This window comes from Loxodonta africana, chromosome 18 (assembly GCF_030014295.1).
Source record: "Loxodonta africana isolate mLoxAfr1 chromosome 18, mLoxAfr1.hap2, whole genome shotgun sequence".
NCBI classification, from domain to species: Eukaryota; Metazoa; Chordata; class Mammalia; order Proboscidea; family Elephantidae; genus Loxodonta; species Loxodonta africana.
The window spans coordinates 24,657,237-24,670,863 of NC_087359.1; the positions used below are offsets into that span (position 1 = coordinate 24,657,237).

Here is a 13,627-nt window from a genome sequence, read left to right on the forward strand (position 1 = left end):
TCAAGAACACGCGAATCCTCATCCTGAATGGTTTTACCTATTTGCTCTTAATGCTTTCTGAATAAGGAAGATGCGTCAGTCTTGAGGAGACTATAAGATGTGAACATCAAAATTCAAGAAACGTCAGTATAAGCCAACTTCAATTAAATGGGCTTCACGCAAATACGGAACTTTCCCACAGGGAACTTTGTAGTACACAGCCGTTCGTTTGTTCATTCAGTCAGTATGTACGTTTATTAGAGATGGATGTTTCTTCCCCGATCTAGAAGGATGAATAATGGCCTGAAAAAAACATGTACTGAAAAGTGTGGTTTGCTGAGAAGATGAACTGAGGAGAAAGAATGAACAGCGCTTAGAAAACAGAAGGGAAGGTAAAGGAAGATGAGAAGGGGTGTGTGGAGGGACTTATGCAAGCAAGACTGCTGAAAAGAAAATAAAACTGACCAAAGGACAAAAATTAACCAGAAGTCTGGGAATTGCATGGAGGTCACTTGTCAAGTTAAACTCATAATTTCCAATATATAATGCTGCCAATCACTCAATTTCAATCGTAATGTCAGACAGCCCCTGCCTTTCAGAAGTGGAAGGAGCCCCGGTGGCAAAGTGTTTAAAGCACTTGGCTCCTAACTGAAAAGTCGGCGGTGTGAATGAACCCACCAGCCACTCCTCAGGAGAAAAATGTGGCAGTCTGCTTTCGTAAAGATTACAGCTTTGGAAACCCTGTGAGGCAGTTTTACCCAGTCCTCTAGTTTCACTATGAGTTGGAATTCTCCTGGAAGACAATGCTGCTCCTCGGAAGAAAGATGTAAAGATTACAGCCTTGGAAGCGCTATGGGGCAGTTCTACCCTGTCCTACAGGGTTGCTGTGAGTTGGAATCGACTCAACGGCAGTTGGCTTGGTTTTCTGGTTCAGAAACGGACAAATTACTCGATAAGAAGAAACAAGATATGTAAGACAGTACATAATCAAGTCATATAGAAGCCATAATTCAAAGAAAATAAAGCTTAAGATGGCAGTTTTTTAAAAAGCTGTCATGAACACTTTTCTAGAACTTTTAACACCCAAGCCTGTTTAAATTCAAATTGTAACAGCACAGACTGCTGGATGTCCATCATTTTGTAACCACGCCCATAATGTTGGTCACTTTAATGTTGGTGACATCACCAAACAACTTTCTAAGCAATTTTAGTTTTAACTGTCACTTTATTTTGATGACCCAAAAGATCACACTACAGTAAGACATTTAGGATCTGAACTTCCTCCAAACTGCAGATGAGCCTAAATTGCTATCACTGCTGCAATCTTTCAGGTCTTTGGTAAATGAAACCCAGAATACAATCAAAGCATTCACAATTAAATTAAAAATCGCTTGATTAGAAACCGATCTGATTAGTACTTGTATATCTTTAACCTGGATCTGATTCTTTTCTACCCTCTCTTCACTGCGTGTAACCGTGTTTATGGGTAGTCTTGTTCACGGCAAAGTGGGAAAAATAAATGTAAAATAGTTTACTAAGAAGGAACATTTTACACAATGTGCCTAGAGGCATAAAAAAAAAAAGCAAAATGCGAATATATAAAAAGCACATTTACTGTCAAATATTACCATAAATTGTAATCTCTCTCTATATTACACTGGAGCCCTGGGGGCGCAGTGGTTAAGAACTCAGCTGCTAACCAAGATGGTCAACAGTTTGAATCAACCAGCAGCTCCTTGGAAACCCTATGGGGCAGTTCTACTCTATCCTGCAGGGTCACTATGAGTTGGAACCAACTCCACGGCATCCAGCAACAACATATATTAAACCAACATGTACCATAAAATGAGTACTTCTGACACCTATACAGAAACACGCCAACAGCTAGATTCAGTTACTGAACTCTTATTCCAAGAGTAAAATATCAACTTTTTAGAAGGATTAATATTGTCATTATAATTAAGAAAAAGTTATTTTTTAAAAGAACAAAATTAGAAGAAAGTGCCTAAGAGAATCGTTACTTCAAAAAAATGACTAATTAAATATACTGGCTTGAAAACTCTGTGGCGTTTACCTTATTTTTATCTTGTTTGGTAATATACTTATAGATAGCTAAGACAGATAACAATTCAAGATTTCTTAGGCCATGATTCTGGGTACATTGTTGTATTGTGGACGTCACTGAATAAAGGGTGCTGACATCAAGAATTGTTAAATATCATTAAAATAAAGTCACAATATTTTAAAAAAGCCAATCTCTTACCAGTTGAAATTCTCGACGCCGGTCATAGGCATGCTGTATGCCACTATCTGCCCATAAGGCTCTTATAGCAGGAAGATACTGTAGGAACACCCTGGTTTCCACCATTCCCTGGGCCGCCATGGGTGACCGTGTGTCAAATGCCATCATCTTCTCTCCATTGAATTGGTTTGTATTATCTCCCCAAGGAATGTGAAGCTTCTCTCGAGCATCTACCAGCACCCTCATGCCTTTGTTTAAAAAAAAAAAAAAAAAGTATGGGGAGGAGTCATTAAACATTCTTATATGTTTTACTCCTTAGAAAACACCAGAATTTCTTTCTTAGACCTCTTAACTACTACAGGCCCACCTCCTCCAAAAATGAAGACCAACATTAAACATCCACCCTTAACTTCTCAGATTTTAAAAACTCTTGCTCACACTCCTAAAATGAGAACCTTGGAGAGCAAATACTGATAACACACTTGCTCCTTCTGAAGGATTTTAAAATGTACTAATTTATAAAATAACTTCCGGGGTAAAAAGTGGTCACAAGACAGCCAAAACCACTGAAGGAAAAAGAAACTATGCTGCACAGCCTGATGTCCAGGCTCTGAAGGAAAGGAGTCCGTCCAAAAGGCATTCATCTACCAAATGCCAAGAACTAGGCGTTACCATTCTGCATTGCTTGTCCCCCAGGCACCCTGCCTAACCCCAACCCTGAGTCTTCTAGGAACACCTTAAAAACTCAAAAACTTCTCCTAGACCAAGCTTCGAAGCAATCTAAGTTACAGGATGGCCTTAGATTTCCCTAAAAGGTAGGAAGACCAACAGCAAAAAGATACAAAACCAGGCATTTCAACTCAGAGGTTAGTTCAAATCCAGTATTTCTATTACTAAACTGTTAGGGTCTTAACAATCGCACACCTTTAGGTCATTTGGATAACTGAAAAAACTATTCCGCTGTCAATTTTTGCAACAAGCCAACACCTACAAAAAAACTAATGTCTAATGACCTCATCTCATTATCAATACTCAAAACGGGTCTCATTTCCGACGCAGTGTACATTAAGAACCAGTTGTTTACCTGGCCCATAATCAGTTAAAATGTTGACTCTATTCATTAACATAATTCCTTAAATTCGGCTGCAGCAAGATACAAAGGTACCTTCAATTAAGGGCTGGCAAGGCAGAGGCAGTGGCCTTGAAAGAGACCTTAATTAGGTTTCCTGCTGACCATTAAGGCAGAGTAAATACAACTGCTTTTCACAGCTTAACTGGAGGGGTACCAGGGCTAAGGGCTCACTGTGGTCTGTAAACCCCAGGCTGAGCTTTTTCTCTGGCTCCTAACCCACACTGCCTCCCTCTCTGGAGCAGTTTTCCTCTACCAAACCCTGGGAGAGAAAGGAAAAAAAAAAAAAAAGTGACATGAAAGACTTTCTTAAGCACTTCCTGAACAAAAATCCCACGGAAAAAAACACTGCTTGACAAGATATGAAATCGGTAGCAAACTACCAGATAATTGCTACCCAGACAAAATAGAGAATCCTGATGCATCTGAAGTATTTTAAGCTAAAAATATTGGAAACTAACAGAAAGGAATGCTAATTATCATGCCAATCACAAAATAAAAACCATCGTCTCTAATTCTTTGAAAGTTCAGAAATAAAAATCCTGTGTACTTCTCACTTAAGAACAACGTTTACCATTTCAATTAATTAAAAAAAAAATACTGTCAAACAGAAGCGGAGTCTATGATCCAACCCCATCCCATGCTAACTCACTGACTCAACCTGTGCGGGACTCACATCACCTTTAGACCAAAAATTCTTCATATTATTACACAATTGCACTGAAGCAGTACACCCCCATATCCCCTACCCCTTATTTAGCAAAAAGGAGAGCAGAACATATTGCACACAGACTACAGGCAAACATCCTGCCTGACCGTGACAATGAGGTGAAAAACCACTGATGCTAATTTTTCAGAGTTACTGTATGGGTCTCCTCTTTCCTGGTGCCAGCAACGTGAAAACGACACCCTCAAGTTTCACATCCTTTCCCAAAAGAGTCCCAAAAGCTGTCACCCTTCGCCCTTGGCAAGTCTCTGGCAAAAGTTTCCTCATTGCCGACGGTTCCAGAACTCCCTTGCTCAGGAGGCGGTCAAGGAAACCATGCAACTCGGGTCACCCACCCGGGGCAGCGAGGTTCGGCCGACAGCTCTGGGGCAGGGGAGAAAGGGGCAGGGTCTGGGGTCGGCTCTCGGGTTTTCCAGTCTCGTCTGGAAGGAGGAACACAGGCCAGGTCACCCGCACCCCGAGGCACCCGGCTCTCCTAACTTCCCTCTCGGAGAAGCCAGAGCTGGAAATGGGGTGGGGGTGGGGGCTGGCCGTGACCCCCAAGGGGGCAGCAAGGAGAAAGCTGGGCGCCCACCGAGCATTCCCTGAGCCGACGGAGAGGGCGCCCGGGGACTGGCAGGGCCAGGGCCCGGGGCGCGCCCCCTTGCCGCCCGCCCAGCTCGTGCGCGAGGCACGGAGTGCGCGAGGGCGGTGCCCGGCCTCGGGCCCCCGGCCCCTGCCGAGCCGGCTCCTCGGCCCCCGGCCCCTGCCGAGCCGGCCCTTCCTTCGCCCCCGGCCGAGCCCAGCACCTTTGATCACGTTGCTGTAGATGGTGGGGCGGAACTCCTCGCGCGCGCGCTGGTCGAAGTCCTGCCCGTGGATGATCCGCATCTGCTTCAGGAAGGTGGACTTGCCGCTCTCGCCCGCGCCCAGCAGCAGGATCTTCACCAGCCGCTTCACGTAGGTCTTCTCCCGGGACAGGCATTTGTCGATCTCCTTGGACTTGCGCTGCTGCTCGGCCTCGCCGCTCGTCAGCACGCAGCCGGGGAAGCACACGGACAGCACGGACCGCGACGGCAGGAAGTCCGCCATCTTGCCGCCGCCGCCGCCTCGGCGGGCCCCTCCGGCTCCCTCCACCTCCTCCGCGGGCGGCGGGCGGCTCCGGCTCCGCGGCTCAAGGGCGGGGAGCGCTGCGGCGGCCCGAGCGCGCCCGGGGAGGGAGGGAACGAGCGAACTGACTCGCAGGGCGAGCCGGCCAGGGCGGGCCGGGAGAGCCGGGGAGGGAGGGAAGGAGGCGGGCCCGGGAGGGGCGGTGGCCCCGGCAGCGTGCGCGCGCCCGCCGCCTCCCGGGGGCGCGCGCGCACGGCCTCCGCAGCCCCAGTCTCGTGGCCGGCCCGGGCCGGCGAATCACGCGGTCGCTCGCTGGCTGGTGTGTCCGCGGCCGCCGCCGGGCCCGCGCCAGGAGGCCGGGAGCCGCGGTCACGTGGTCTCGGGCCTGGCGGGACGCAGTGGGCGCGGCGGACGCCTGCGGAGCGCGACTTTCTGTTTCTTTTTAATTAAGGCCTGCTCCGTGGAGCCGGCTGCCGAGTCCCAGACGCTGCCCTTTGGGCTCCCTCTCTCCCGAGAAAGGCCGCCCTTTCTCCCGAGTTTCATGGCCGCCGCCTGCTGTCAGCGTTCCCTCGCCTTATTTCGAATCCATTGGGTCAAAAGTGATTCAAACAACGGGCGCCAGCCTGAAAGGTTTTTGGTGCATTTTCTTACGGTGGCACCCTTGATGCTAAGTCAAGATCGTCCGTCCTTCCTTCCAGCTCTTGGTGGCATTCTCAGACCCCTGCAAGTATCCCCCTTTGGGGAGAAAGAACTGGAGTTGATATTAATCTGAGATGTGCTAGGAGGGTCTGTTAACAGCTCCCTAACGTGGATCCCTGCCCGAGCTGCGTAATGCTGTGCAGCGCTACAATCGGGATGGTAGCGGCAGAGGGTGAGGTCATGGTGAAAATCCCCCAAACCGGACACTGATGCAGACTCTTCCCTACAAGGAAGCGATAAGCAAACTCACCGAGGACGAGAGCAGGCACATTTTAGGTTTCCCGCGGGATTACAGAGGATATGACCAGCCAAGGGACTTTTCTGCCCTACCAGCAGATTCAGAGCAGGACACCTGAAAGGGCTGCCCGGAAGACAAGCCTGACAAGTGACAACGGGGTTGGCAGGGAGACTCGGGTAGCAAGGACCCAACCGACGTTTTCATTCTTAGTGTTCAGTTTCAAGTGGAAAAAGCCGGTTTAATCTGCCTGTTTGGGGGCAGTGCAACCTAATGCTCCTTGGTGTGGGCTCCTGTAGTGTGGAAACTTCCTGTGTGTCAGGGAATTGGGGCACGGGGTCAGGACTTGGAGAAGCTCCTAAGCAGTCAAATTTAAAAATCACTGCTAATCAGTTACTGTTAGGGGTTGGATTAATGACTGAACAGCCTCATGACTCAGAAAGTTTGCAGTGAACAATGCCTGTAGTAGGGTTGTCTCCTTTGCCCAGCCAAGCCCAGGGGTGGACAATCTACAATATACAAAGTAGGATGGGCTCACTCCTGTATCTGTGGGTTGATAGGGTCGGAATACTGGGTAGTGCTGTCAGGCGACATGAATGGTAAAACTGTACCCTGAGTGAAGGATCACTTTCTAGTCTCAGCAAGTCCATGAAAGATTAATTTCTGCCCAGTGCAGGGTATAGCATCTGTCCCAAGCATGGATCGTATGGGGACTCCAGGTGCTAATCTGAGCTCTGCTGCAAAGACAGGAGGAGGGAAGTCTATGTTAGGTAGCTGGCATCTTTTTTTTTTTCCTTCCAAAAGTATGTGCTATATAATGGAGAACCAAGGATGCCTAGAAGGCAGAAGGGTATTCCTGCCCAGCCAGTTCATGTTCCAACATGCAGAGCAGCAGAGAAAGCTGTTCAAAGCCCTACCTGTAGCCTTGCCTTGGAACAAGCCTGGCTCTAATGGAGCCTGGTTGCACTAAGCAGTGGTTCTGGAAAAAAGACCTTTTTGAGCCCAGCCTGGGGCTCAGCTGCAGCTGTCCAACAGCCTCTAACTGTCCAGTGATCAAGACTCCTTGTAATTGTGAAAATAAAAATGAACTAGGGGTTTATTGGTACCTTAAAAAGTTAAACACAAGATTACCATATGATCTAGCAATTCTACCTATAGGTACACCCCAAAGGATTGAAAGCAGACATTCAAACAAAAACTTGTACATGAATGTATGTAGCAGCACTATTACCAAAAGCTGGAAACGATCAAATTCTCATGAACTAATAAACAAAATGTGGTAATATACATGTTGTTGTTGTTGTTAGTTGCCATCAATTCAACTCTGACTCCTAGTGACCCCATGTATGCAGAGGAGAACTCCACTCTATTGAGTTTTCAAGGTTGTGACCTTTCAAAAAGCAGATTGTCAGGTCTGTCTTCCAAGGCACCTCTGGGTGGGTTCCAGCCGCCAACCTTTGGTCTCGCAAGTAGTTAATTGTTTAACTGTTTCGTCACCCAGGGACGTATGATGGAATATTATTCGGCTATAAAAAGGGATGAAGTACTGACACATGCTACAATATAGATGAACCTTGAAGACTTATGCTAAGTGAAAGAAACCAGGCACAACGGGCCACATATTGAATGATCCCACTTACATGAAACATCCAGAATAGGAAAATCCACAGAGAATGAAGGGGGGCTAGTGGTTGCCAGGGGGTGGAGAGGGGAGGAGGGGAGATGGGAAGTGACTGCTTAAGAGGTACACCCATTGCCTTCCTTGGAAACCCTGGTGGTGTGGTGGTTAAGAGCTATGGCTGCCTGCTGGTGTGAATGTAAAATGGTACAACCACTTTGGAAATCGATTTGGTGCTTCCTTAAAAATCTAGAAATAGAACTACTATATGATCCAACAATCTCACTCCTTGGAATATATCCTAGAGAAATAAGAGCTTTTACACAAACGGATATATGCACACCCATGTTCATTGCAGCACTATTTACAATAGCAAAAAATGGAAGCAACCAAGGTGCCCATCAATGGATGACTGGATAAATAAATTATGGTATATTCACACAATGGAATACTACGCATCGATAAAGAACAGTGATGAATTTGTGAAACATTTCATAACACGAAGGAACCTGGAAGGCATTATGCTGAGTGAAATTAGTTGCAAAAGGACAAATACTGTATAAGACCACTATTATAAGAACTCAAGAAATAGTTTAAACAGAGAAGAAAATATTCTTCGATGGTTACGAGAAGGGGGAGGGAGGGAGGGCGGGAGGGGGTATTCACTAATTAGATAGTAGATAAGAACTAGTTTAGGTGATGGGAAAGGCAACACACAATACAAGGGAGGTCAGCACAACTGGACTAAACCAAAAGCAAAGAAGTTTCCGGAAGAAACTGAATGCTTTGAAGGCCAGTGTAGCAGGGGCGGGGGTTTGGGGACCATGGTTTCAGGGGACATCTAAGTCAATTGGCATAATAAAATCTATTAAGAAAACATTCTGCATCCCACCTTGGAGAGAGGCGTCTGGGGTCTTAAACGCTAACAAGCGGCCATCTAAGATGCATCAATCGGTCTCAACCCACCTGGATCAAAGGAGAACGAAGAACACCAAGAACACAAGGTAATTATGAGCCCAAGAGACAGAAAAGGTCACGTAAACCAGACGCTACATCAGCCTGAGACCAGAAGAGCTAGATGGTGCCTGGCTACAACTGATGACTGCCCTGACAGGGAACACAACAGAGAACCCCTGAGGGAGCAGGAGAGCAGTGGGATGCAGACCCCAAATTCTCATAAAAAGACCAGACTTAATGGTCTGACTGAGACTAGAAGGACCCCAGTGGTCATGGCCCCCAGACCTTCTGTTGGCCCAGGGCAGGAATCATTCCCAAAGCCAACTCTTCAGACATGGATTGGACTGTGCAATGGGTTGGAGAGGGATGCTGGTGAGGAGTGAGCTTCTTGGATCAGGTGGACACTTGAGACTATGTTGGCATCTCCTGCCTGAAGGGGAGATGAGAGGGTAGAGGAGGTTAGAAGCTGACGAAAGGACACAAAAAGAGAGAGTAGAGGGAGGGAGCGGGCTGTCTCATTAGGAGGAGAGCAATTGGGAGTATGTAGCAAGGTGTATATAAGTTTTTGTGTGAGAGACTGACTTGATTTGTAAACTTGCACTTAAAGCACAAAAAAAAAAAAGAGCTACAGCTGCTAACCAGAAGGTCAGCAGTTTGAATCCACCAGGCGCTCCTTGGAAACCCTATGGGGCAATTCTACTCCGTCCTGTGGGGTCACTATGAGTCAGAATCGACTCGACAGCAGCAGGTTTATAGCCGTCCTTGAGTTGATTCTGACTTAGTGACCCTATAGAACAGAGTAGAACTACCCCGTACACTTTCCAAGGCTGTAGTGTTTATGGAAGCAGACTGCCACATCGTTCTCCCACAGATCGGCTGGTGGGTTCGAATTGACGGCCTCTCAGTTAGCAGCTGAATGTTTAACCACTGCACCACCAGGGGTCCTTACTTAATAGGTACAGGTTTTCCTTTTGAGGTGTGAAAGTGTTCTGGATCTAGATAGAGATGATGGTTGCACGACATTATAAATATACTAAATACCACTGAATTGTACACTTTAAAAATGGTTAAAATGGTGAATTTTATGTTATGTGACTTTTGCCACATAGAGAAAAATGAGTTAGGGAGTACATTTTCCATTAAAAAAAAAATCACTAACATCATTTAACATTGAAATGCCCACTGTGTGCATTACTCAATGAATGAAAGTGCCGTTATGTTTATTTTTAAAACAAGAGTAACAATTTAAATTATTTGCCAGAGAAACGAATCTACTCTAGCCATCACTGTCAGTTTACATTGCAGTGATACTAGTAACATTTTAATTTTCAGATAGATTTGTTTCACACCTGAAAAAAAAGAATTCAGACTTTTTAAGGGAGTATAGAGTATATGGGTTAAGATGGAATCTGCTGGGTACTGTATTTCCAAAAGACCCAGATGTTAATTCATTTGAAACATCTGTACTATTGCTAGCCAGTCAATCGTCTGCAGAGTAGACATTCAGCTGCCCAGTGGAGGTGTGGTCAAATGATTGTCATGGTGATTAGTGGCAATGCTTATTTCTTTCTGGAAACTCAGTCTGGTGGCAAAAGTCTTGCATGATAAATAATGAAAGGTGTGACTAAAAATGTAGAAAAATGTTTGCAAATGAGCTTTCTCCTTTAAGGTGTTTAAGAAGGAACAAACCCTTGCCAACAACACTGCCCATATTTGACACCTATTTGTAGCTCTTCTGTTGGAAACACAAAAAAAAAAGTTGGGGCGGGGGCTTCTTACCTTGTAGTCTCAGCTTGTTTTCAATGTTAAAAAGTGGCATTACTGAGCCTGTTTACCAGCCTTTCTGCCAAATAACCCTGGGCTGTGTACAAAAATAAGGATTATCCACAAAGGACAAAAATGTGTTAGTTACCCTCAGATATGTTCCGAAGAATGTGCCAGAGGCTCTTGGAACAATTCCAAAAGAGCAGTTGAAAAAAAAAAAGCCCAAAACATTTTGAAGGATGGGAAATAGAACTTAGTGTTTTGCCTGCCAAGGTGACTCCTCGGGCTGGAACAACACCCACTTGGATATGTTTAACTAATAATAATGATGGTTAAACCTTGTGTTAATTTTCCAATAAGAATGTTGACACATCCAACAACCCTCTTCTGTCTCGTCATTAACATAATATGGGTGGAGTCTAAACCTTTCTTACTCGTGAAACAGGTAAGGACTTCTCATCCCTTCCTTTCCCTGATAGGGAAAGGAAGGGAATTCCCTAACCTTCCTATAATACAAGTCTCTTACACTTGCATAATATTTTAAACATCCAAAGCACTTCGACCTACTTGATGTCATTTTCTGCCCTGCAAGAACAGGGACCATTAAGCTCACTCATATTTGACAAGAGGGAGCTGGGGGGAGAAAAGTTGAAGAGACTCAAAACCTCACCCTGGCCAGTAGAGAGCCAGGCCTAGAGCCCCATCCAGTGCTCTTTCTGTTTGCTAGAATCACCATAAGAATCACCAACACCCAGATGTATGAAGTCTGAGAAACAAGTAGCTGACTGTACTTAAGCACTGTTGTTGTTAGCTGTGAAGTCAGCCCCAACTCTTGGGGCGCCATGCACAATGAATGATCCATATGGATTTCATTGGTTGCTTTCAGAAGGAAGTAGATCTCCAGGCCTTTCTTCCTAGTCTGTCTTAGTGTGGAAGCTCTGCTGAAACTTATTCAGCATCATGAGGTGCATTGGCTGGGAATCGAACCTCAGGTCTCCCACATGGAAGGTGAGAATTCTACCACTGAACTTCCACTGCTTGTCCATACTTAACCACAGAGTCCAGTAGTTTTGTTAGTTCTGTTGTTGCTGTTGGGTGCCATCAAGTCAAGTCTGATTCATAGTGACCCCATGTGGCAGGGTAGAATGGTCCTATGGGGTTTTCAAAAGCCCTGCTGGTGCAGTGGTTAAGTGCTCGGCTGCTAACTGAAAGGTGGGCAGATCCAACCCCCAGCCATCTGCAGGAGAAAGATGTGGCAGGCAGCTTCCGTAAAAATTACAACCTTGGAAATCCTATGGGGCAGTTCTACTCTGTCCTACAGGATCGCTATGAGTTGGAATTGACTCAACAGCAATGAGTATAGGCTTTTCTAGGCTGTAATCTTTACGGAAGCAGATCATCAGGTCTTTCTCCCTCAGAGCATCTGGTAGGTTCGAACTGCCAAACTTTCAGTTAGCAGCTGAGCACTTAAACCTTTTGTCACTGGGGCCCCCCTGTTTGTTTGTCTATTTTTCCAGCCTCTTTCTGATGACTACCCCCTTGAAGCTGACCTGCTTTTAGGCTGATTCTGGTAAGAATTTTCATACTTTGAGTTCAGCTTCTATGAAATGTTCCCAGGTGACTGATATAGAAATAAGAAAACAGGAGCCATGGTTACAGCAATATTTATGGAGCGGGTAAGCTCCATGGAGCCTTGGTGGTGCAGTGGTTAAACGCTTGGCTGCTAACCTAAAGGTTGGCGATTTGAAGCCACCAGGTGCTCTTTAGGAGAAAGATGTGACAGTTTGCTTCTGTGAAAGATATATGGCCTTGGAAACCCTATGGGGCAGTTCCACTCTGTCCTATAGGGTTGCTATGAGTTGGAATCCACTTGACAGCAACAGGCTTTTGGTAAGCTTTGTATATTTGCTTAATGTGGGGTAGATTTGGGAAAGTAACTTTTTTTGGTAATGAAATTTGATGGTGCCGTTACCAGAATAAGCGTTTCATGTGGAAGGTTTCTGACGCAACTAGGCACGTAGAATTGCTGGTGGGGGTTTTGGTTGCTGTTAATAATGGAAAACACGACCTTAGTTATTGGTTGCATTTTTCTCAGCCTCTGATCTGTGAGCCGCTGTTGACCAGCCGTGACCTCAGCTCACTTGAAGTCAGAAGCCTGTGCTGTCTTAGAGACCCATGTCACCGCTCTGCTCGTACCAACCCTTGTTGTTGTTGTTAGTTGCTGCTGAGTCCAATCCACCTCATGGTGACCCCATGTGAGCAGAATAGAACGTCTCCACAGGGACTTCAAGGCTATGACCTTTTGGGAGCAGATCACCAGGCCTGTCTTCCCAGATACCCCTGGGTGGGTTTGAACCACCAACCTTTTGGTAGTTGAATGCTTAACCGTCTGTGCCACCCAGGGCTTCCTATATTTTGAAGGTGGTGTTGTTGTTGTGTGCCGTAGAGTTGATTCTGACTCATAGTAAACCCACGTGACAGAGCAAAACTGCCCCAGAGGGTTTTCTTGGCGACTCGATGGCAGTGGGTTAATCTTTGAAGAAAGCAGATCGCCAGGTCTGTCTTCCAAAGCACCTCTGGGTGGGTTTCAGCTGCCAGTGGTTGAGCACTTAACCATTTGGACCTACTTATGGGCAATCAGTTTACCTAACACTAAACGCAAGGCTTTGCCTGTAAATCTGAGATTCTTTCTGAGAAACTCGAAACACCCTGCCAAGTCCTTTCCTTTGTTTTCCCTTACAGCTTTTAAAGATGAGGAATACTTTTTATCTTTTATTGCTTGTAAATGGTCTGCACCTTTCCAGAAACAAGTACCAAACCCATTGCTGTCGAGTCGATCCTAATTCATAATACTCTTATAGGACAGGTTAGAACTGCCCCATAGTGTTTCCAAGGAGTGGCTGGTGGATTCAAACTGCCGACCTTCTAGTTAGCAGCCAAGCACTTAACCACTGTACCACCAAGGCTCCAGAAACAGGTAAGGGCTTTATAAGATAAATTTGGTTTCTCTGGAGCCCTGGTGGCGCAGTGGTTAAGACCTACGGGCTGCTAACCAAAAGGTCAGCAGTTCTAATCTACCAGCTACTCCTTCAAAACCCTATGGGGAAGCTCTACCCTGTCCTATAGACTTGTTATAAGTCAGAATCGATTCAGTGGGAGTGGGTTTGGTTGGTCTGGTTCGATTTCTC

The 13,627-nt window shown here is 45.9% G+C and overlaps 1 protein-coding gene across 2 annotated transcripts in view; it reads right to left on the bottom strand.

The window, feature by feature from the left end:
• GNA13 (G protein subunit alpha 13) overlaps window positions 1-5,172 on the bottom strand; it is a 62,142-nt gene extending 56,970 nt beyond the window's left edge. For both annotated transcript variants that reach the window (XR_010318310.1, XM_064270846.1), the window contains exons 1-2: window positions 4,866-5,172; window positions 2,243-2,469 (exon numbers count right to left, since the gene is read on the bottom strand). Coding sequence is in view for 1 of the 2 variants with exons in the window: in XM_064270846.1 (XP_064126916.1) it covers window positions 2,243-2,469; window positions 4,866-5,148 (510 nt within the window). In the remaining variant the exon portion in view is untranslated. The remainder of the gene's footprint in view (window positions 1-2,242; window positions 2,470-4,865) is intronic.
• Between the last annotated feature and the right edge of the window lie 8,455 nt (window positions 5,173-13,627).